General features: G+C 41.5%; 1 protein-coding gene across 4 annotated transcripts in view; it reads left to right on the forward strand.

The window, feature by feature from the left end:
• LOC144721957 (D-glucuronyl C5-epimerase B-like) overlaps positions 1-15,132 on the forward strand; it is a 37,989-nt gene extending 22,857 nt beyond the window's left edge. For 3 of the 4 annotated variants that reach the window (XM_078599935.1, XM_078599936.1, XM_078599934.1), the window contains 4 exons: positions 3,379-4,022; positions 5,358-5,600; positions 6,228-6,838; positions 8,101-15,132. In XM_078599935.1, the coding sequence (XP_078456061.1) occupies positions 3,392-4,022; positions 5,358-5,600; positions 6,228-6,838; positions 8,101-8,508 (1,893 nt within the window). In that variant the 5' untranslated portion in view covers positions 3,379-3,391 and the 3' untranslated portion in view covers positions 8,509-15,132. Of the gene's footprint in view, positions 1-13; positions 374-3,378; positions 4,023-5,357; positions 5,601-6,227; positions 6,839-8,100 lie in introns of those variants that run through there. The other variant, XM_078599937.1, reaches the window with a different exon arrangement.
• The last annotated feature ends 11,142 nt before the right edge of the window (positions 15,133-26,274 follow it).

Genomic DNA, 26,274 nt, shown 5'->3' on the forward strand with positions numbered 1-26,274 from the left:
ATGTACGATGAGACAAATGCCAGTTGGCAGTGCTGTGACAGTATCACATTAAAATGAACGTTGCTGAAAAATGTATATGACGCTCCGCCAGTCCGACCGTGCATCACCACATACGAAATACATCTCGGTCGCGGCATTGTTTGGTCTCAGAAATATGCTGAGAGATTAGGCGTCTTTATGCTTGTGCAGGAATGCTTTAGTTTGGAAAGATCTGCGGTTTTTTTTGGGGGGGTGAAAATATTGCATGGAAGGAATTGTTGCATGCTTAATACCATTTTTTTACAGGATGCAAATTCGTTTTGTGTTGACAGCTTGCTACGACACTGAGTGATGTCTCGAACATCAAGTGTCTCTTTGACATCCGAATTTTGCGGTAACTTTGCGCCGTGGTCTATAAGCTTAGTTTATTTTTGTGAGTATAATGTCTTAATATGTGGTACATGCAATGTGTATATGCAGAGTACTATATATATGTGTGAAACAGGCATAGATAAACACCCTTTGTGCTTTCAGCTGAGTTGGTACTTTAGGATTATGTGTGGGAACGTGTATTCTTTTTTACTGTAAGTGCTTCGAAGCTTGTATGCGCTTCGGGGCATATGGGCTTATTCAACCTTGTGCTCATGCGGGGCTGTGTGTGAGTGCATGTGTTTGTGTGCAAGCATATGGAAGCATTTGAATATTTTATTGTCTGTATGCACTCGAGTGCCAGAACTATGAGTGTGCACGCATTGTCGGCGTTTATCAGCGTGTGCTCGTCGTACATACGTGTGCGCAAGTGTGGACGGTTGTGTGTCTTGCACTTCTGTATGCGTGTTTATGTTGGCATGCTGCTACATGTCCCAATGCGTGCTTGTGTCTGCAACCAATTTTCTGTTGAAAGCCTTCTTAATTATCTGCAAGCAGTTGTGACAGTAGGTTCTCATCCTCGGCAAAGAGTAGTTCACTCTTTGCTGAATGCACGGTTTTCGTGTGTGCCTTTTCACAAGGGAATTCTTGTGTTTAGAGCACTTTTGCTCTAAGTTAGAAAATGCAGCATCATGCACAGTTTGATACGTTTAAGTTTCAGGGCTTTTTTCTGTTTTTAAAACCACCGTGTGTATGTTGATGGAAATGACGGTGTTTTTACATTTAACACGTGTAGGCAAAAAAAAACATTTCGATCTTGTTTTCCCTCTTTTAACCACCTTTTGAATTTGGGTTTACAGAGACGTAACAGGTGTTTTAGTGAATGCCGTTGGAATGATTGTGCAGCACATTCAAAATTTGATTACACTCGCAAGGGTAAGCGGATTGTGTGCATTACTGCTATGAATCTAAATGTGGACCGTGCGTGCAGATGCCTAATATCTCCTACTTCGCAGGAGGAGCATATTTTGTAAGCACCCATGAGTGTAATAGCAATGGATTGTATGTGGATAGGAAATTGACTGAAAAGCAATTTGTGTCAGAGATCATCACAAAGGCATTGGAAAGCCTAAGGTCAACCAAAGTAAATAATTGTAAAGCACGATGATATCGCAAAAAAAAATTGTCAGTGTTTTCAGCTATAAAGACATTTGTAGGGTAAAGAAATATGAAGGGTTTAGATCTGCTCTCATACCTACTCCGGTTTTTGTGTGCGATAAATTTAGATGTTGTTCCTTTATGCCGTGATGAAATGAACATTTGAAAGAAAAAAAAAATCACTGGAGTAGCTTACATGGTCATTTAATACTTAGGATTTTCTTGCACAACTGAAAGAGCATTAAAGTACATGCGATGCTTTGCTATAATCCATTTAAGACTTATTGAATAATGGCTTGTGCTCACGTATTGTCGGGGTGAAGTCTTGTGCCGCAAAGGCAGTATGGCACGCACGGCCATATGGGGAGTGGGGGGGGTGCTTTTACCACCCGGCGCCGACGGACTACGGAGCTTCACTCGGCGTCCGACGTTTCGTCTCGCTGAGCCAGCTCGCATCTTGGCCGCGCTCGCTGCTCACTGCACACTCGATGGCGAGCACTTCCCAGTACCTCCAGGAGATCCGCCGTGGCCGATATCGATTTTATTTGGGGACTCATTAACTCGACCATCATTGATCCCGTCTTCCCGTAATGCTCAATTTAAATGTTATTCTTGCTATGAGTGCTTGCTCTAGCACATGGTAAGGCATCCAAATGGAATCTCGGAACCTTGACAAGCATTTTATAATCAGCTTGGCTTCATTTGCACACACACACACAAACCCCCTTTGATGTATTTTCTCTTAATGTGGAATATTTGTGCCTGAAAATATTTGAGCATTTTTTACATTCTGTGTCCGTGTTTTCAGTGCCAAGCCATTGCCCCCTGCAGTGTTAATCATTAGCTTTTACACATTCCAGCTTTTGATTTATTATCTTGCTTGACTGTCCATTGGACTAGTGGACTGTCCAACAGATGATCAGCCCCGAAGTTCTTTCGCTATAGTGGCAGAGCCCAGTACGTTATGCCACGTGAAATACAATTAGATACAACCATTTATTTTTCTTATATTTAAAATGTAACTTTTGATTCTTGCTGTCATTTTGCATTTCGTGAAACTGTCACACATTTGTACTTTTCATTTGCCAAGTCTCCATGTAATGCAAACATTTGAAAAAATAACACTATGCTGTCGTACGTTTTTGCAAACAAAAATGTTGAGAAAGAGCAATGTTTTGTTTTTGTTAGACATAAATAACATTCTTTATGTGTACATACTGTTTGCACAGACATATGTGTACTGGAGCCCAAGGTTAAATCTTGACAGATTTGGGCTGTTGTGGATGAAAGCCAAACTGTATGTGGAACGCAAGTGAATATGAGCAAACATGTTTTCTATAATAGCACATTGATGGCATTCAGATTTTGGCAGTTTGCTGCATGAAAACCATGCATTGATATTCGTATAATTTTTAATTATATAACTCTGAATTTCCATAATTGGTAATGAGGGCAATAAAAAATAATATTTAATGTTATAATTGTCTGGAAATGATTATGCTTGCTTTTATGTGGCTTGGCAGAGTGTTTTCTTAAGGTGCCTTGCAAGACAATACGTGCCTGTAACAGGAGTGGTATGCTGTACTGTTTAGTGTTAGAGTAACAGGCAAGCCAATACTTGCTTTAGCATGGCAGATGCGAACACTTTCATAAGTGTTGCTGGTATTTTGGCATACTTTTTCACAGGCGCTGGAGAATGTTATGTTTTATGTAACATTCATAATTTAAAATAATAATACTACACAAAACAGTTAAGTTAATCTGAAAACAATACAGCATGCGAATTTCACCGAATCAGTGTTAAGGCAGTGTAGTGCGGGCTTATTTTGGGGTGGGGACATTGATCGCGGTGTTTTTACTTTTGCCTTTCAGATACAGTCCCAACATGCGCTGCTTGGCGGCACGCGTTAACTATCGGTCCCTGATCGTCATCTGCGCTCTCTTCTCCTTGGTGACCATCCTGCTGTGGAACAAATGTGGCACAGAGAGCACGCACGTCTTGGAGGGCCTAGGCACGGGCAAGGAGCCCGACAGACACCACCGCTCTGTGCTGGGAGATGCGGTGGCCCACGCCGACCCCAATGACATTCCTCAGGGTATGATGCAGCCGGCTGTCGTCGTGGATGGCGGACCCGGCCAAGGGAATGGTGACATGCGCCACCAGCCCCCAGCTGCACCGGTGGTGTCGCCCGTCCCATTGCTCAAACCCGCGAACGCAGGCAAGCCCCTCGGCATCAAGTACGAAGAGATCGATTGTGTTGTCAATGATGATTACACTGTCAAGGGCCGTCGAGAAGGCAGCGATGTCTATCTGCCCTTCAGCTGGGTGGAGAAGTATTTTGAGGTTTATGGGAAGATCGTCCCGTACGATGGCTTTGAGAGGTTTGAGTTCTCACACTCTTACTCGAAGGTGTACAACCAGCAGGACCTGTACAAGCCAGATGGCGTCTTCATGTCCTTTGAGGGCTACAATGTGGAAGTTCGTGACCGTGTCAAGTGCATCAGTGGAGTGGAAGGTCTGTATGACTTTTAAAAAATTGTGTGCACTGCTATGTCAAATATCATTAGCCGCATTATGAGTTTTATATTTCGGTTCAATATGAGTAAATTATTCGTGAAAGCTAAGAATGTCGAGAAGTGAGTTTAAAACACATGTCAAGCGTATAAATGTAATCTAATTTGGATGTCAGAAAACATTTACATGCCAATTTTTTGTTAGAAAAACTGCATAATATGTAAAATATGTCTGTTGCGTTGATTTACCGACTTCAAGGCTTATTAAAAAGTAAAAAGATGAATGTTTAAAAGTTTGTACGAGCACATTTAATCATTTAAGTAGTCCTGCGACGTGTACTCTATTCTGTTATGGACCAAGAGGTTTTTCTTATTGATTTTACTGCTTTTTTAACCTTGTGGAAAATAAAGCACAGCATTCTAAAGCTGTCATGAGCTCTACTCGACATCCATTAAGGTTACAAAATAGCATTACTATCGATTCAACTTAAACTGTGCATGTCATCAAGGTATGATGTAGAATACATTAAAAAGGTCTCTAGGAAATCTAATTTAACGTTACTGTAATATTTCCCTGGGGTGTTTTGGGGGAAAAAAATGGACAAAAAACGTTTGATTTTTCACAACAAGAGGTAACCTTTTTAAGATTCTAGTCCTTATGTTTGAAGATATTGATTTGTGTTGAGGTCTGGTTTGTAGGTGTAGTTGAGCCTGATGTATATTGCTGATGGAACGCTTAACAAAGTGCTGAAAATAAAACGTGGTTAATGTTTCTTAGCAATTCATCATGACCACATCTGTGGGGGGGGGGGGGGGGGGAATCGTCTTTAAGCGAGAAAATATTTTCAGAAAGTCACTTTGATAAGTACATACACATGTATGGTATAATGTCTATTTTATTTCGATTTAAAACTTTCGTGACTGCAGGGATTCATCTTCTTGGTTCTTTCGGTAAAGTCACGTAGAATGGAAATAATAAAATAATAAAAATAAAACATAATAAAATAATTCTCACGACGTTTCGGCCACAACGCAAGCAGCCGTCCTCAGGTGAAGAATAGGTCTGTCGAGAAGACAGTCTGAATTTTTGTTTTTGTTTCAGACTCTGTCTTCTCGACAGACCTATTCTTTACCTGAGGACGGCTGCTTGCGTTGTGGCCGAAACGTCGTGAGAATTATTTTATAAAATTGTATTTTTATTATTTTATTATTTCCATTCTACGTGACTTTACCGAAAGAACCAAGAAAATGTCTATTTTGTTAGGTTTTATGTAAGTCGAGTTTCGTTTGCCTGCTTCTTCATATCAAAAGTACATCTTCTCACACTTGTCGTGCAGGTGTGCCAATATCAACGCAGTGGGGTCCACAGGGCTACTTCTACCCAATCCAGATAGCCCAGTATGGCCTGAGCCACTTCAGCAAAAACCTGACGGAGAAAGCTCCTCGCGTGGAGGTCTACGAGACCGGAGAGGGTGGTGGGCCCTCCTCACACTGGGACGTCCCTGGTGGCTGCTCACTTATCAGCGTAATGGACCGGGAGAGAGCAAACTACGTCAAGCAGTTTGCCACAGCAGCAGCAGGTAAGCGTTTACTGCTGTCCTTACTCCGCAATCCTTGAGGTCATTTATTAAGCAGGGATTGTGAGGACGGCCCATCTGCTTCTCCTGAAAGCTTATGGAGTCTTGCCTGCTGGCATTGCGTCAAATCCCTTGGTTAATTTTATTTCAATCCCCTTGTCAACAAGTTGCCAAGCTTGGAGAAATCACCCGTTATTTTGTACGCATCTGGTTACTGTGCACTCTTTGCGGGAGCTTGGAGTATTTTGCTTGCCTTTAGGCACTATATTTATTTAACATGCATGTAAATCCATGCTTGCATTTTAATTACAATGCAGGCTTACCTAGAACTGCGAGATCTGTAAAAGGAGCAACTGAATGTTTTTTTTACGTCAGAGCTCTGCGGGTTTACGTTTGAATCGCATTACATTACAAAAGAGATGTTTGCCTCAATGGGTTCTCACCCGGTGAAATTATTTCATTCGATGAATTATCTTCTTATTATTATGAGATAATGTAACGTACATATGAAGCCTGGGTATACCGTTGTTTTTTTTCATAACTTTCACCTCCTCGTTGCGTAAATGTTGCAGCCATCTTTTTAAGTGACCAATGCATATCAGTTGAGTGACATTCTGTCGTCTACTGCAGAGTCGTCAAAAGGGGTTTCCCGTGCACTCGAGAACACCAAGGACTTCATGCTGTCTTTGAACGTCAAGTTTCAGTCAAACGGCAGCATTTCCGTTGAGCTGGAGACCACCGAGAAGCGGTACACGATACACTATGTCACGAACAAGCAGCTCCTGCACGTCAAAGAGCGAGACATTTACTACGGCATCGGAGAGCGAACCGTGTGGAGCACCCTCACCCGCGACCTCCTCACAGACCTCAAGAAAGGGGTGGGCCTCTCCAACACCAAAGCCGTGAAGCCCACCAAGATACTGATCCGCAAAGTCAGCAGAGTGACGCTGCGTGGGAAAGGGGCGGTCGACAATGTGACCCTGGCCACCACCGCGCACATGGCGGCCTTTTTCGCGGCCAGCGAGTGGCTCATCCGCAACCAGGACGGCAAGGGAGGCTGGCCCATCGGCGTCACGCGCCGGCTCGGGGAGGGCTTTCGGCCGCTGGAACCCGGCTGGTACTCAGCGATGGCACAGGGTCAGGCGATGTCCATACTTGTCCGGGCCTACCGCCTCACGAGGGACGAGCGATACCTGCGTGCTGCTCTCAGAGCAACAGGTCCCTTCACGATTGCATCGCAGGTGAATCTTCTTTGCTGGGCTATAACTTGGGCATCGGTGCTTCGTGAATGTGGGTGCTGTGGTGTTTTATAAACAGTCCCTCCAGAAAAACGCGGAGTTTTTTGGTGATTGTTGCGGGCAAAAATCGTTGATTATGCGGCACGTTTTCTTAAAAAATGCGATGGAATATGCGGGATATTTATGCAATTTTATGCGATTAAATTGCGGGAACTTGCAAAAATTGCGGGAACTTGCAAAAATTGCGGGAACTTGCAAAAACTGCGGTTTGATGAAAAAGAGAAAAAAAAGTGATTCCCCCAACACCCTATTCACTAGGCTACTACTTTAATGTAAAGAGTCATTTCTTATTACTTCCTATGATAAGCAAGCATACTACATCACAGAAAGTGCTGGGAATATTTAAGTTCTCATCTTGTTTTATTTCAGACCTTAACAAACAGATGGCTCAAACTTACAAAACATTGAGTCGAACAAGTTCTGTAGCTTTACAAAATGAATATGTTACAACTTCTGTAAAAATGAATAAATAAAATATTAAAAAATAAAATGTGTGCTTCCTGTTTTACAGAGGTAGCTATGCAAAATAATTTGCCCCCACTGTCATGTAACACACTGGGGAACTGCTTTGCGCGGTCTTTTGCGCTTATGTTTGTTGGCAAATGAGAAAGATTTGCGGGCTTCATCATGGTTTCATTGGCATCGCGGGGTTTGCAGCTTTTCAATGATGTCGCGTAATGAGTGACGTCACTTCATAACGTTCCCATGGCAACAGGGGAAATGGCTGCGCTTGTGTGAAGTAAACGCAACATTTTTCAACTTTCTGCTAAGATATATGTGACTTTTTGCAACGAAAATGCGGGGATTATGAAATCATGCAAGCCCGCATATTTTGCGCGCGGAAATCTGCAATTTATGCGGCGAAAGTGCGGCGTATTTGAAAAAACGCGTCCCCCGCATAAATATGCGGACTTTGGCTGATTTTGCGTGAAATCTTGCGATCGCATAATCGCGTTTTTCTGGAGGGACTTTATAAAGAAAGAAATAATTAGGTCGTAATGTTTAATTCGATTTCTGGTATTGCGCGTGCACTCTGCAGCTAAAAGTAATCTCGGCTGTTATGTAAGTCTATTTTAATTGCTCCTCGAGGTATATTTTTTATGTACTTTGCAATCTCATTAAAAGTGTGTCCATCACAAAATGTTTATTTTCAAAGCAGCGCCTTAATTCTTTGAAATGCTGCGCTGTTTTTTTTTCATTGGCAGGACGGCGGGGTGAAGGCAGTCTTCATGAACCGCTACGACTGGTACGAGGAGTACCCCACTTCGCCAAGCTCTTTCGTCCTCAACGGCTTTATCTACTCCCTCATCGGCCTGTATGACCTCAGCCAAACGGCCGGCGAGGCGGAGGGCGAGGATGCGCGACGGCTCTTCCAGCGCGGCATGGAGTCGCTGCGCGCCCTGTTGCCCCTCTACGACTCCGGCGCGGGCACCATCTATGACCTGCGGCACTTCGTGCTGGGCATCGCGCCCAACCTGGCGCGCTGGGACTACCACACGACGCACATTAACCAGTTGCAGTTGCTGGCCTCCATCGACCCTGCGCCGATCTTCAAGGAGACCGTCCGCCGATGGCTGGGCTACATGAAAGGACAAAAAGCTAAACACAACTGAGGCTGGTGTCGTTCCATGTGGAGCTTCTTGGAAGATCTTGAATATAGATGATTATGTAGAGGTTATGTTTTAAATTTAGAGTTTTTTTTTAATAGACATTTGCATAACTTATGTCATTAACGGTCCAAAACCAATTCAAGATGGTACCAAAGAAAGCATGAGATATTATAGTAAAGGTGATATGCATTCAATGATTGCTATAATGATAGTTTGGCCAGATGTTATATTACACCTCCCACATCCAAAATATCCAAAAGTCCTGCCATGCTGTTTTGTGTAAATATCCTTCACTGTTTTAACCACATTTATCATTTCCACAACTCTTTAAGCGAGCAGGAATAGGCTGAGCATTTGGCACTTTCAGAATTTTACATTGTGGGAATACTTGAAAATGTTTCTTTTCTGTTAAAGTGATAAACATTGATTTTTACATTCCATTTATTACTAACTATATTTCTACGATAATACAGCATGGTCGCGGTTTGGCTACTTTGGACTTATAAGCACAAGTCTAGTTTTTATCTGTTGGAACGGTAAAGGCATGTAATGGCAAAATAAGCCACGGGCTGTTCTTTGTGTGTTAATGCACATTTGCGCTTGTAGGGGATTTTTTTTTGGGTTGAACATCCAGTCAGGTTTGCTTTAAGGTGTGAATTTATATTGCTGCTTCCAATGTTATATTTTTCAAAGGCTTTTTGTTAAAAGATTATATTTGATACTGTGGGTTTTTTTGTACATCCAAGGCGCCGAGACCATTTTTTCCACACCAATAGGAGCTGGTCACTCTCTCTCTCCCACTAAGGATCTGCGGATTAAGACTGTGGAGGAGAATCGCACGACAAAGGCACTCGTTCGCATGGTTCCCGCACCTTGCATTCAGTAGGGGATGCCACTGTTTTATTTGCTGTGGCACGGTGGTTAATTTTTTGGATTTAATTAGATTAGGAAATATTGCGCAACTCTGTTTTTAATTCTGCATTTAACAAACGACGACTTGTAAACTATAAACTATGTTTTATTTTACCAGGTAAGACCCACTTAGCTATATAGCTCTTTTTCAGAAGCGACCTGGCCACAAATAATTTCTCTATGAAGTGGCTTATCGCGTGGACATTTAGAGCGGCCAAATACTCTAAACGCACGTTTCTAAATGTGGAGGGAAAAAGCGGAGGACCTGGAGAAAAATCCACGCAATCACGGAGAGAACACGCAAACTCCAAATATACAGGCGTCAGGGTCAGGATCGAACCACGATCTCCTGCATACCAGGCAAGGTAGTTAACATCTCGCCAGCGTGATGTAATAATTCAGTTTACTTATTTACCATGGAATTTGTCAACTGAGATGTTTGGCCAGTTATTTAAAATTAGTACCTTTCATCCATTTTCATTCTAGGGTTTCCTGTTCATATACACATCTGTGCTTTCCTCTTTGTGTTTGATGCATACAAAGGGTCTTACACAGAATGCCACAGGATATCTTCAAGAACGTTGATCTAGCCGAATGTAGTCCAAAGGCAACCTCGGAGAGATGTCATCTGTACACCTCCACATAGTGAGTCATGGGCATTGTCTTGAATAAGATGTTTTACTTTGGCTAAAGCATCTTGCAAAACTCGTGGAGCCCCAAAAACGCAACGGCGGTGGGGGTGGGAACAGGCACACGGTAGCTTCGTGGCCTGTGCAGGCTCCGTAACGGATGAGACTACTCACAAGGAATTGGCACAGCAAGGCTGTAGGTGAATTTTCAGTGTCAAGAGAGTGTGCTCTGTTGACTCTTGCTATAAAAACACTCTTCTTGAGAAGCACTTGTATGCCCCGAGATCGGGCATCACCACTCAATACCTGGCATTTTGGACAGCTTTTCAAGCTTTCATTTGTAGTGCTGCGAATCCCACAAAATTGGATGTGCTCGACTACAAAGGGTAATACAGTATGCACGTGTCAGAGCATGCCTGCGCTTGGGCAACAAATGACTTGATGAATTGTCATGGCAGAAAAATAATGTTTTGAATTTAAATTATTGCATGGGTGCATGCTACCTACTCAAAATTGATTATTATTATCTAGTTAAATCAATGTTAGTGGTAACTGCAGAAATGATTACGGTGGCCCCTAGTGGCATAGCACAGTAGTTGCTTTTTTGGGACTACTTTACTGCAGTGTCTGATCTCGTTACCTTCCCAACGCATTAATGCATTTCATATAATTGATGAAACCACGGTGCTTTCAACAAATTGTGAAATATGAATGATGGTCATTAGCTTAAGGCACTGTCAATTGGCACGGGGAGGTCAACATCCTGAAAAATATGAAAGGTGTCAGGCTTGTCAGCATGTCGCCAGTGAGTCAAGCTTCAGTCAAAGGACACATCATCATCACGCATCGATTCTTGTAATAAGGTGGATGGCTGAAAATTTCCCGAGTCATGCAGTCTAATGAGTGACTGCACATGTGTCAGTGTTTCTAAATTTCTGCAGCTGATGGTGACGGGTCTTGTGCGAGAGTCGGCACAACCAAAGAGCCATTGCAAGGTGCTCTGGAAGGTGCCATTCATATGACAGATTAAATCGCATGCATTTTAATATTTTGACATTTGCAAGTGAAAAAATTACTTCCAAAATTTGCAGATCACACTGCCGTTAAGCAATGATAGACTGGGTCACTTTCCTGTGAATTTGCATCATCCTGTTAATGACGGTCTACTCCCTCCTCTCCATTTTAGTTAAAAAGGCCCATTTACAAAATAGTCATAGTAATTTATCTTTGCCTTAGTTGGTAATTCTGACATTCAGGCTTTAGATGTAGTGTGAGATTGAGAATAGATATTTCCATGAATGAAATTGTATCCAACCTATTGTTTTGAAATAGAGGCTGTTCATATGAATAATTTAACCTAGAAATTGGCCCAACATCTTTGCATTCGAGAGTACGCCTACCAAGGAGATGGAGTGCTGAAATCAGCTCGTTGTGTGCAATAATTAGGTGGATTGTTACATAGCAGGATAGTGAGAATTGGCTGTGGTTTGGTCAGCTCTTCATCCAGCAGTGGATTGACTAAAGCCAATGATGATGACCTGCGATGCTCTAAGCATCTTGTTTTCCTTGGACTGGTCTCGGGAAAGAGATTCAAATGTCTTTTTTCTCACCGAGGATCTTAAAGAAAGGAATATTTTCCTCCCAAGACCAGCACATTCAACAAGCGTGAAATGACACATTACATATCGACCTGCATCCAACTTGAGCAGGGTGCATTCAATGAGAGCCTTTAGTTTGTCATGGGAGAAAGAGAAGATGTTTCCATTAGAGAGATTTTGAAGGTGGCAAATTGAAAGGAAGCAAATACATCCATCCACCATTACCAGTTGAATAGCGTCACATCATTGGCAAATGCCAGCTTGAGATGAAGCAGTTCGGAAGAATCAATAGCCCATTTTGAATCCAGACCACAGTTTCTTCTTTGTGTGCAATATGCTTGTCCACTGCCTGTGATGCATAAAAAAAATGTGGTCCACATTTTGTAAACTCCGCATTTGTGTTCCTGACATCTTTCTGTCCCATTCTTTTAGTTGCCATGGACTAAGACATTGCATGTGTGTGTGTGTTTAAATTGCGTTCTCATTAAATTGTGGCTTAGTATGCAGAATGGGTTGTGCAGTTAAAATTTCACAAAGGACATGGACTAAAGTTACAGAGAAAATTAATATAAAACAGACATGCACGCATTATACAATCGCTCTTTGCTGTGGTTATATATAGAGAGCTGTTAATGTGTTTTGACTGACGCAGTTTTGAGTTGAATACCCGATGGAGTGCCACGACAGGAATTGCTTGTGTGCGATTCACCTCCAGAGTATTTGTTTCCATCAAATTCTGGCAGGGGAGAGAGAGATCCGATTTGTATGGAAAGCGTGGCCCTTCCTGGACCACGAAAACAGGGTTAATGTAACTGACTAAACCCTTCTATTTCCGTACGAAAAGGTTTCCGCCTTGCAGTATTTGTGATTTAAAATAAATTATATGGTACGAGAAGAAGTTGATAATGTATGGGTTGTTTGTAATTAAGGAGTGGAATGTGTTTTTTTGTGATTTTCATTATAAGCTACACTTTAAGCATATACTGTAATGTATAAAAGCCATACAATGTATTATACGATCGGACGATTTTTTCTTTTGAAAGCTGCCATTGCTGGAATAGGCGGTGTGCAACCTTGCATCGATCATCGGTTTGTCTGCAGGTTTTCATGTGGTAATTAGCCATAATTGCACAGTTTAATGTAATGGATTCCGGTTGTTGTTCGAGTACACACGATGTGTTGTATAACCAGACTGGGAAGCTACGGACAAAGTCACGTGGCATAATAGGTCATCCTGACTTCACTTTGTAGAATAACGCAGCCTTATCGCTTTTAAACCAGACACATGGCTATTGTGGGAGTACAGAGAATTTTCGTTGCTGCGAAAAAAATTATGGGGGAAAGCACAATGTTATGGCAGATGCGGCTACAGCACATTAGCATTGAGCCTATTTGGCTGGCACTGCGTACGAAATTATTATCAATGGTTTCACAGCAGTCATTCGCCACGCTTTTGAATTGCTTTAAGTTGGGCAACGCAGTACTTGCATTTAATGGTAGATTATGCGTAAACATGAGCAGTTCTATGAAGTTAGGCAGATGCAATCACTAAATCTATGCAAGGCGTATTCGTTGATCTCCAAAATCGTGTAAAAATAAGGGTACATTAGACTCGTGTGTGCTTCGAGCCTGTTGAGATGCTTTTTAAAACGTATAATGATGGTCCCACTTCATAGCCAAGTTTGGTGGTGAGTTTTTTTGCTATATATATATTTTTCAATCTAATGACATGATTGGTTTGTGGTGTTATAAATGTAGTTTATTTTTATTTTTGAGGTTTTTGTCACCCCAAGTGTGTTGCATTATATGCGAGTGGATTGCATTGTATGTGTACATATAGCTCTACGGTTTGTTTTGTATACAAGGGAATAAAACATTACGGTACAGAAATACGACAGTGAAGTGCTTTGCACAGTAATACCCGTATTGGGACTTACAATTGAAAAAAAACCTAAACAATAGATTTTCCAAGTTCTGAGAATTATTGTTGAGTTGTGTAGCCAAAAAATATATATACCAGATGTTACATTTTTGTTTTCCCAGTACAGATTCAATTCCCTTGTATTTTATTCTCATACAGTTATATAGCCCAAAGGAATATTTTGTATACCATGATTATGAATGGAATTTTCTTTCAAGATGTTCACTTAAAATTGTAAAAAAAAATGTATAAATATTTTACACTCAATTTATTTTGCCACCAATTGTAAAAAAATGGATTGTATATTGAAAATATACACTGTATATGCAATGAAATTGGGCCTTCCATTGTTATCCAGTACAACCACTTAACTATGTAACCCCATTTAATTAAACATGCTATTAGTCGGAAGTAATATTTCTTACCTTAAACAATCACCCCATTACTGGTTTATAATACAATTTCCAATTGAAGTGGGCATTCCCTTTAATTCCTATGTGAACAAAGGAAGGTCCAACCCATAATTTATATTGGATAACAATGCATCTTCCCTTTCCCAGATATAGTATTGCATGGCACAATTACACCAATCGACATGTAGCAGGATAACCACACATTTAAAATGCTCAGTTATGTACCACATGTATACAGTATGTGGGGCCACCTTGTGGCCAAAATGATCCGTATACATGCACAATGCTACGTAACAAAATATATCGAGTCGGAAGCCCTGTAGCAGCAGGGTGTACATAGCTTCTGCCCCTACCAAGGTAAACCACCCTATGTCTCTTTCTTCAATATTACAACACCTATTGCAATTATAGCCTACAGATATAGACCGTACAGAGGGTTACGTGGGGGTTCCTGTCAAGGAGCCATAGTAGTGTGATGGGGAGTTAACACTCAATTCTCCCTCGCCTGCTCGCAGACTGCGACAAACCAAGTTGATTTATTTTCTTGTATCGCTGTTAGATGTGTGCGCAATGCCATTATTTATATATACTATTGGAACCACATTTCACTAAATTACATGATTTAGTTTTGCTTGTAAATCTTTACAGGATGAGCATTAGTTATTTCAATGTTACACAATCACGAACGAAACGCATAAATGAAATTATCACAGACACCAGCACACTTGAATATTTATCGGTGGTTGATCAGTTTTGTTCAATGGATTTTCCCCAAACTGGATAATGAGTTATGAAAAGTTGTACCAATGAAGCACAATGTTTATTATTATAATAATTATTTCAAACGTTCATTGTAAGCGATTCTTGACAGTTATTTTACGGTACCTCTGGTCAGTGTGTATGCACAATTAGAAAACATAACATTGCACAGTGCTTGTGAATATATCATACACCTCGGTATTTTTGCCCACATTTGGTGCGTGCACTATTCAAGCACAACACGCATTAGAATATTTCTGCCGCTGGTATATCACACATTTTCGTTCAAAGCAAACTGCATCGCCGTTTTTTTTTATTTTGTGAAAATTTGCGGTCCCCGTGTATGTACATTTAAATGTGCTTATATTAAAAGCTGCTCTGAAAATGCCCAATGACATCTGATGTATTTGTCATTGAAGTTGTGCTTTGTTATTCATTTCCAACCGAGCTCCCGTGAAATTGGCACCCTTTTAGTTGCCGTGTTTATTATTTGGTGCACTCGACGTCCCGCCAGCTTTGAAAAGAAGAAGAAAATACGCTACTTTGTTATTGTGTGTGTACAAACACGCAAGCAGGCGTCTGACTTTAAAGCATGCACATGAGTATAGTAACGGTTAAAAGGTAATTTTATCCATTGTTAAAATTTGTACTGTCAAAATCACAACTGCTGGTGGTATGCTGGCACTTAAATGTGACATTCTACGTCCGACAATTATCTTTATGAAGGTTAGACGGTGCTGATCGTATGTTTGGACTCGAATTCGATCCTTTCAACTGATATATACGGGAAAAAAAATACAAAAATCAGCAGTTTCACATTTTGCCTGAGCTGGGAATCAATATGGGGAGCAATTACAACTGCGTGGGTTTTCGCAGTTGTGCTGCATAGCCATCCGATGTTTTTGGTTTGCACTTAAGGCGATGAACTCAATTCGTTTCCTGAAGAAGCTCCCTGCACGTGGAGCGAAACACATGGGACATCGTGCCGAACAACACGCGGGACCACCCGAAATCGCTTTTAAGAGGTCGTGGAGCAATTCATGAATCGGTATTAGCCACGTGTGACTTCAACTTGCTGGTCGTCATCTCACTGGGGTTTACTACTTACACCAGTGCGTCCTCCACGAGGTGTTCCTGCTAAATTTTGACTTAAAACTTTCGTGACTGCAGGAATTCTTATTCTTTGGTTCTTTTGGTAAAGGCACGTAGAAAAATAATAAATGAAGTGAATAAAAATAAAACAAACCACGACGTTTCGATCGCAACCGCTTGTGTTGCGATCGAAACGTGGTTTTTGTTATTATTTTTTCTGAGTGACTTTACCGAAAGAACCAAAGAACGTGTTGCCTGATCATTAATTTGAGCTAACAGTTGTGTGGGTGACGTTTGCGAATTGCGGATTTCAAGGCAGTAATAATGGGTTACAAAAAAAAGGAATCGAAATACGTCCATGCTTAAAAGAGTCGGATGCTCTACATGACCTTTTTTAGAATCCCTTGAGGTAGGGTTATGTGGGCATGGAATCCGTCCCTGGTTTTGCCCCCCCCCCTGCCCACACTCGCCCCTCGCAATCCGGAGTCCAATTGTGAATCGTGGTGTTAAGCAGCACTTGACATTCACGATAACCTCAAATAAATACCAGCCGTCGAGTGAAATTAATTGATCATTTATTTACCTTAATGTGACGTCAATGATCTTTAATTACAATAATGTTAATAACTAAGCATCTTCGATATATTACAATTACACAACTGTTTCCACCTTATACAATTATACAAAATTATATATTAGGCTATACTCGCTTTTAGGTGATTCTATAAACGGTTTAACTTTGTAACAGCTAACACCAATTAAAGCAACAGAAATCAACAGAATATAATTTAGGATAGGTCATTTTCACAAATAAAGAGAGTTACCCTGTTACTTTTTTTTGCCCGTAATTTACAACCCGTCAACCAGCAATCAACTTTAATAATTATTAAACCGGTTCTGCATGTATGTGCTAATGACGGCATTGTACCGCCTTGAGAACCCAGATCACTCAACATCTGAGCTCTTGCGAATGCCTGATGATGCTGGGGTGCAATCCCAGGGGAGCATCCTACAAAATTATCTTTTGTTTTCTCTTGCGCTTCAACGCAATCGTTTTTTTGAAAATCGGAATCATTTGGCACATTTGCCCACGTGACAAGTTGATTTGTCGTTGGCTTTGTCGGGCGGTGGAGGGCTATAGCTCCAATTGACACACCCACACGAATTTACCCAACATAAACCAATTATGAATACCAAGCAAATGTAGAAATTCCACTTACCTATGGTAGGGACAAGCAGTGCGCACCCAACCTTAAACGTTTGGGAGGAGCAACATTTTTCCTACCGAGAGGACGAAGAATAATTGTATTTAGAAAGATAAAAAAAAGTGTTATTTTTTGGACAAATTATATAGGACGACCGCTTGTTGACTTATCACACCGTGGTACTCATATTATTGACCATCGAAGGATGAAGAGACGAGAAACAAGTATAACCTGTAAAAACTAAGTTTTTCACTATAAATCCTTTATATGCGTGGCGGCTAGAGTCCTCTCGTCCTCTGGCTTGAGATGGCTACCACATATGGGTCAGATGATTGTCTGCCAGCATTAAGCAATTGGTAATTAAATATAATATTTTTGTCCTAAAAAGTGTAAAATTTTGGAAAAAAATGTTCACGAACATTAATTGTCACGCACAACGAGTCTGTGTGCAAAATGTCAGCTCGATTGGATCACGGGAAGTGGGTTAAAAAACGACCGAAAGATTTGCACGGTCCTAAGCAAGCTAGCAAGTGAACTTAATATAAAGGATTTAAAAAAGATGAGGATTTTAATGCACCAGCCTCCAAATGTGAGTCACAGTCACAGGGCGATCCAGTCAACTAATAGCGGGACACTGGCACAAATCATGGCAAGCATGAAACACTTAGTCATCCGGATTACCACAATGTCAAGGTCAACATCAAACGATCAAGTTATTGATTGCTGAAAAAGTGTGCCGGGTGTCATTGCTTTTGTGTGAATTCGTCCTCTGCATTGGTTATCGCGACAGTCGGTGATAGTTTTTGACAGCCCACTCGACAGAGCCAATGGCTTTCTCATATGTTTGTGAGTAATGGTATATTGGGCACAGTGATGCCAGTTAAAATTGGGTGGTGGAAGAAGATATATCGTCTTTTTTTGCCAACAACTGCTCCGAACATATTCATCATAAGAGTAGAAGGTGCAGCCCCTAAAATTGCTCACTCACGACTTCTGCGAGCAGGAAGGCCTCTGCTGGAGGCAATCATAGAGACCCCCCTCTGGAGCGAATTTGCAGTGCCGGATTATCCTCGTAGCAAAAGTAGCTACATATGTAGTAGCTACGGGGCCCGCACTTTCAAGGGCCCCGCGCTAAATGCTTTTAAGCTGTCAATTCCGGTTCAGTGAATCTGCACTTGCTCTATTACTATAGTACTAGACTGCCTTCAACTTTTATGAACGACTGGGTGTTAAGGTTAGCGATTTGTCGTATTATCTGGCTATATAGCGAATGAAAAAATACAATAACTTTACTATGCAAGTTAAAAATGCGTGTTTTAATATTTGTGTTTTTTAAATTTACAGGCCCCGCACTAGCTTGATCCAGGCACTGGGTATTTGGCTTCCAATCCCACGATGGCCAAACATCTTGGAAGAGGTAGGAGTACCCACAATTTCCCCCCCACCATACGCGATCTGCTGATGAACGAACTGTTGGCGAACCGGTTTATCCCGCTGGATTTAGGAAACATGCTCATTGTTTCAACTGCCGTGCCGGGAATCAGATTCAATGGGTGACCTCTGCATTGGAAGTCCAGCGTGTTAACCGTGACACGACAGAGGTATCCCAGATTCATCATACTCGTCCATATTTTACATTCACCAATCGCGAGGTGCGTGAAATGATTCCTATTACCGTATAATTTAAGTACTGTGGTATTAAAAAAAAAAGAAATCCCTTTGAATCCATTGCTTGGTGAAGGAAGTGGAATCCCGTGCAGGCGAAGCGAGCCCCAGCAATCGAACTCTAACGAAATGTGCTGACCACTGTATTACCCACTCCACCCCATGATTACGTACACGTATATTATTCACAGATATATTTTGTTATAAACAGGCTAATGACTCGCATACAACCACAAACATGCCTCGGCATGCACAAAGCATACGCCTATTTACATTAACATTAAATAGCCCAAAACTCAATTTGTGGCGAGTGAGTCAGACTGTTGATTGTAATGTTCTGACCCGCTCCTACTGGGCATCTGTGAAGAATTAAAAAAACGCTTTATAGTTCATCGGACTCCTGCAGTATGAATATATATTCTGATTGCGATTATGATTGCGTTTGAGCAAGGCCGCATTAACGCAAGGGCTTTTAGGGGCTCCGTGGTCTTTAATTTTGAGGGTCTCCCACGCCCCCAATATAAATACCGCTTTATAATTATTGAAACAATTCTGTTGTACGATAAGGAATGCTATAGGCAACTTGGAAATTAGAGCCATGTCATCACTTTGTGTATTTACTGCAAGTAACTTGCCAAAAAAAACAAATTAGTTAATTTTAACTTTTATTTAACTTTATGGTTCCTGCATCACATTTCAACACTAGATTTGAAATAAATAACAATGCAGTGTTTGACATAGGGCATGGGTGGTGGGAAAACAATGAGGGAAAGGAATTAAGTATGCAAAGAGGGCACCCCAAAACAATAACAGCCCTGAAGCCCACTTTTAACTTAATCTCGCCCTGAAAATGAGAGTGGTTTGACAAAGTCATGGACCTGGTGTCGGTAGTAAACCCACGTGTTTGGATTGAGCACATTTGAGGCGTTTTACCTGTTGTAAACAATAAAATGTGCAGGACAATTTGCTATTGGGGTCCTGAGCTTATGAAGTAAAGCAGTGGTATTAATAATCAAATTCGCCACCTCGTATGGGAATATTGTAAATACTGTACGCTGCTGCATGAGAGATAGCTTCATTGTGCAATGGTAAAGAATAGCGTTAATGGAATTGAGGTAAATAGTGCAGACTTTTTGGTGGCTGACCTGCCATCTGTATCCTTGCACACATTACAGGCTTAATTAAAGTGTCATATAATGCATATATTAAACAGCTTCCAGGCAAAGCCTTACATCAAACCCATTAGTTTATTGCTTTACAAAAGAGACATTAATGGGAATTGCATTGGATTCTTTTGTAAATAAATTTTGCATGAAGGAATGTTCCAACGCTGTTCCTAATTGAATCCTTAAATTAAATTCGAAATATTAGCTCGACCGAGACTTTACGCTGCGCAAGCTACGAGCGTAACATCTTGTGAAGACCATTTGATGAATTGTGATGAAGTCATGTGTCTTCGTGTCTTTGCTAATTAAAAGTCAGCGGACTGAGCAGAGTTACTGGTGCGCAGGTAATTCAGTAAAGAATCTGGAAAAACACTTACAAATTAATCCGTAGGTTAACAAGACCCCTGCTGGTGGCTTTATGAATGCAGTCAACCTGACCATGCAAAAAGCGAGCTCGAGTTTGAGGTTGCTTATTGAATGGCATGATGCGAGCTTTGGTAGACAGTCTCTGTGTACGCGCATGGACGTATAAACACACAAAAATTTATATGGTAAGATCGCCACAATAAATGCTGCTTGCGTTGTGGCCGAAACGTCGTGAGAATTTTATTATGTTTTATTTTTATTATTTTATAATTTCCCTTCTACGAAATATGTGTATTACTAACATGGTAATTGTAGGATGCTGCATTGGTGTAATGATGAGTGCACTGGACCAGCAATAGAGAGCTCGTCGGTTGAATTCGATCTCTGGCGCGGCAGGCGAAACAATGGATGTGTCTTAAATCACCCCGCCGCTTTCCACCGAGCAGTGTAAGTAAGTAAGTACGCCGCAGTTCGTCGGTAAGCAAGTTTCACGTGGTCGGGTAAAGTGTGCGTGCTCACACCCCTTTCACGACGTCTGGCCAATGTTGAAGAGTAGGCCAAATTCAGCCAGCAGTGGAGCGAGCACGACATTGCAGGGCTGCGCCACTGAATGGCACGATGCAAGCTTGACAGCGTGTGCGTGCTCGGATAAACATTCAAAATTGCCCACGGTTAAAATTACTGACCGTTTACTGAATTGTGTCTAATATGGTAATTGTGTTGTGCCCATGCCGATGTCAATCCACTGCCGAATGAGGGCCTCCCCCCAGAGTTTGTTAGTCATGGGAGTTGATTGACCATACTTGACCATGCTGGTCAGTGCGAGATAACCAAGGTAATGACTTTGTGTACAATTAATTGGGCTCTGCGTGTGATCCATTAAACAAATTAAAATGTGGATTAGCAAAATATAATACGGGCATTCGCTAGGGTCATTTGTTGCCCCAAATCATTCCACTTTACATTTCACCATCTGCTCGGGGTTAGAGAGAGACATCTTGCGCATCGTGTTGAATGCTGCTCAGCCCTCTCTACCCAACTCGTGTTTGTTATCTCATTGTTTATTGATTTCGTCTTGATGTTTTGCTCATGTGGTCGAGACTAATGACGGAGTGGCAGCCAAAAGAGAGAACGACGACCCGATAGGGTGTCGACCACGAAAGTTGGATCTCGTTGGGGTGAGCGAGATTCATCTTTTCATCGCAAGGCCATGCGATTGTGACTGCTTTGGCGGATGGATTGATCATGGCTGTTGATTTATTCACGATGATCTGCTATTTATGTTGATATGGCTGTCCTGTACATCATCTTGATATGCTTTTAGTAGTTACACGCTGTATAAAAGGTAAACGTGCAGCCCTGCAATTCCTTGCGCATGCCACTGCTGGCGACAGGGCCTCCTGTAGAGGGAGATTATCTCGCCTACGCTTCCATACCGTATATGTATATTCAAAGTATTAGTAAATTATGACAGATGAGCATACTGTGGTTATGAACACATTTTTGAAGTCACAGCGATCAATGAGATGGTGTGTTGATAGATGTGCATAAACACCCTACGATCCCAGCATTATTGCATCTTTTTTTAACACCATATCCAATTAAAGCAATTGATAATTAAAGAGATAAATTGGGCACAAAGACTTGAAACTCCCTGCAGAAAAAAAGAGTTTAATATAGAACAAAGGCAGTGTTCTTACCCGCAGGGTGTTTAAATACATGTATGGTGCAATTAAGGCTTAGTTGGCAGATGTAATGCATACATTAACTCGTGATTGATGCTGACTGTGAGACAAAGTAAAATATAATCACTTATACACAACACGAATGTTTAAATTTTTTTTTATAAAGTTGAAGATGTATTGGACACCAGCATAGCAACGCAGTTGCATGACAATGATTGTGAATATATTTTCCATTGCATTTTCGGAAATGTATTGGTATAACCAAGCCGCAAGATTAATCATATGCAGGAATAATTCTGTACATTCGTAAATTAATGGCATTCGGTCTCATGCTCATCACGTGTGCATTCCTTCAGTTGCCGTATTGATAATCTGATGGGTGGTGAGTGATGAAAGACTTCAGCGTACGAGCAGATGCAGTGGCTTCCTCATCACAGAGCAGCCCCCACTCAGCTCAGCCACTGCATTCCCGGGCCACGGAGATCTCATGAATCACAAAACAATCACACATACTCACGGATATATTAGCAGCACTCTGGTCGGTGTCACCACATCATCATTATCTTTAGCCATGGTCAATCCACTGCTGGACGAAGGCTTGCCCAAGCCTCATTTCTCTATAACAGCCTTTTGTGTTGAGTTTGTTGTCCTTCCAACGCACCTCCGATTAGCATGGTTGGCGACGTACGGTGCGAAAGAAGTTCAACATGCACGCCGATCCCGTGCTGTAATATTCCCCTCGGACGCGTCCCATTTTTTGGCTGGCACTTTATTATTTATTATTGATCATCGACCGTATTTCCTTGTAATGACGCGTCCGATACCGAAACCCGCTTACTTTGATCGTTTAGCACCGTTTACCACCTCGTTTGTAAGGTGTGCAAAATTATGTAAGGACCATGTAACTCGTTCTCTGCATTATTGATGTTTTTGTCTTTTGTTTCCGTTGCTGTGTTTACGCGCCACGGATCTTTCTTGTAAAATATGCAGGAAACTGGCTATACGAGTTCATCCGTGTAATGCATCAAATACATTGAAATAAACGCATACAGTTCCGTACATTTGTACGAGGTCATACGGGTAATTGAGCACACAAAAGCTATTAACAGTAATAACCCAAGAATTCCTGCATTGCGACGTTTGGCCAATTCCATTGGTGAGTGTTTAGTTTGGCGAAAGAAACCAGACGACCCAGAGAAAATCCAAGCATTTGAGGAGGGGGGAAGGATGCTTTTCTTCAAACCAGAAAATTGTAGAAACTTTGAATTAAGCGGATGAAGCTGTCTTCACTGGCGTTCCTCAAAATGATGCAAATATTCAAAGGTAATACCGCACGCAGTTACAGTAACTCATCACATTAAATTTCGATTTAAAGCTTTCGTGACTGCAGGGATTCATCTTCTTGGTTTTTTCGGTAAAGTCACGTAGAAGGGAAGTAATAAAATAATAAAAATAAAACATAATAAAATGAAACAATTCTCACGACGTTTCGGCCACAACGCAAGCAGCCGTCCTCAGGTGAAGAATGAGACACTTCAAGCTAGGAACTTACATATAAGCTGGGTTGGGGGTGGTAGAAGAGCGCCTTAACAAAAAGAATGTGCATATCAAGATGAGTTTAGCATATACATGGGAAATGCGCAGGGGGCGGGGGGGCTTCAAAGTCATACCATGCCCACGCACTATGCAGGATCAAGAGCACCAAAGGGGGGTGCAGGGATTAGCATTAACAAAGGAAAGGAATGCCAATGATATGTAGCTGCAGTAACCAAACAACACCGTAGAAAACTAAGGTATAAACTACATACAAAGACTAAAATATAAACTGCATAGCACCATCAGTATACCTACCATACTCCACAATAAGCTGAGCCACCAACGGCAAGCAATACATTACAATACTACGTCGTAAAAGTTTTATAATATGCTTCCATCTAAACTTTACTCTCCTACATCAACCGAGCATATACCGTACTATATACTGCCATAGACAAACCCAACACTAAATTATATACTGTATTGCAATAAACTACATTTCAACATAACACTATGTATTATTCTACCCACCCTAATGTGTATCAAAATGGTTTATTACGTCCTTCCAATGATTGCTAAGCCAGAATCCATCTTCTCGATTAAAATTGTCTCTGTGTTTGTATATGTGGATCGCCTCATGAACGAATCTCTCATGATAGCCAGGTGGCTTGCAGATAACCTCTGTCTTGGAGAAGTCAATGTCATGTGAGCCCACTGAGTTGTAACAGTGATCTGCCACGGCTGAGGTGTTTGTCCTACCGTGTTTCAGGTCAGCTTTATGTTCACGGATGCGGTCCGAGACATGTCGTTTGGTTTGTCCAATGTAACTGCTACCACAGAGGCAACTTAGTTTGTAGACACCAGGGTGCTGTATGTCTGGAACCACATATTTTACAGACGGTACCAGATCACGGATTTTATGTACTGTGTTGAATCGGACCTGGATCTTGTGTTTAATCAGGATTTTGGAGATCTTTTTTGTGACCCCAGCAATGTAAGGTAAGGTGATGGTCTTGAAAGGCTCATGTTGAGGAGCCTTTCAAGACCATCACCTTACCTTACATTGCTGGGGTCACAAAAAAGATCTCCAAAATCCTGATTAAACACAAGATCCAGGTCCGATTCAACACAGTACATAAAATCCGTGATCTGGTACCGTCTGTAAAAGATGTGGTTCCAGACATACAGCACCCTGGTGTCTACAAACTAAGTTGCCTCTGTGGTAGCAGTTACATTGGACAAACCAAACGACATGTCTCGGACCGCATCCGTGAACATAAAGCTGACCTGAAACACGGTAGGACAAACACCTCAGCCGTGGCAGATCACTGTTACAACTCAGTGGGCTCACATGACATTGACTTCTCCAAGACAGAGGTTATCTGCAAGCCACCTGGCTATCATGAGAGATTCGTTCATGAGGCGATCCACATATACAAACACAGAGACAATTTTAATCGAGAAGATGGATTCTGGCTTAGCAATCATTGGAAGGACGTAATAAACCATTTTGATACACATTAGGGTGGGTAGAATAATACATAGTGTTATGTTGAAATGTAGTTTATTGCAATACAGTATATAATTTAGTGTTGGGTTTGTCTATGGCAGTATATAGTACGGTATATGCTCGGTTGATGTAGGAGAGTAAAGTTTAGATGGAAGCATATTATAAAACTTTTACGACGTAGTATTGTAATGTATTGCTTGCCGTTGGTGGCTCAGCTTATTGTGGAGTATGGTAGGTATACTGATGGTGCTATGCAGTTTATATTTTAGTCTTTGTATGTAGTTTATACCTTAGTTTTCTACGGTGTTGTTTGGTTACTGCAGCTACATATCATTGGCATTCCTTTCCTTTGTTAATGCTAATCCCTGCACCCCCCTTTGGTGCTCTTGATCCTGCATAGTGCGTGGGCATGGTATGACTTTGAAGCCCCCCCGCCCCCTGCGCATTTCCCATGTATATGCTAAACTCATCTTGATATGCACATTTTTTTTGTTAAGGCGCTCTTCTACCACCCCCAACCCAGCTTATATGTAAGTTCCTAGCTTGAAGTGTCTCATTCTTCACCTGAGGACGGCTGCTTGCGTTGTGGCCGAAACGTCGTGAGAATTGTTTCATTTTATTATGTTTTATTTTTATTATTTTATTACTTCCCTTCTACGTGACTTTACCGAAAAAACCAAGAAGATCATCACATTAAGTCACTTAAAGCTACGTTGACTCATTAACCCTCCCCCACTTTGCGCAAGAGCGCCGAAGCGTGGTCACCACATCTACGCCTCTATATAAGGAACGAAACAGGTGGACATCTCCACAAATCTGGCTGTCGCCTGATGAAGCTAGTTATAATGATTGGCGAAACGTCGTACTCAGATTGTAAATGTTGTGGCTCTCCAACACACCGGTGTGCTGTACTAGTGACGAATTGGCCACGTTCTGTTTACGTGACAACCCTTACTAGTTGGCTGTGTCGGGTGGTGGTGGGTTTTGACGACACATTTGTATATTTACACGATCTAACCCAAAAAAAAACCTCTTATGGATTTCGTAACTCTCAAAAGCTCCGCACAGACACAGTCGTACAATCCATTACGTTACTACCATCCTTTTGGCCATCTTAAAGCCCAAGCATATCGCACCCAGTATTCCCACACAAAGTATTTACCAGGCTCAACCCCGCTAAAATGTATGCTTTTTTTCTAGTTAGCCTTTACCAGCATATACAAGGGAAACACAGAGCACTGCCGATCATGTATATCCCGATCAATGCTTATTTTAGTTGAGGCCAACTCTTCTTCCCCCAACAAATAAACCA

This window comes from Lampetra planeri, chromosome 13 (genome assembly GCF_965212315.1).
Source record: "Lampetra planeri chromosome 13, kcLamPlan1.2.h2, whole genome shotgun sequence".
NCBI lineage: Eukaryota > Metazoa > Chordata > Hyperoartia > Petromyzontiformes > Petromyzontidae > Lampetra > Lampetra planeri.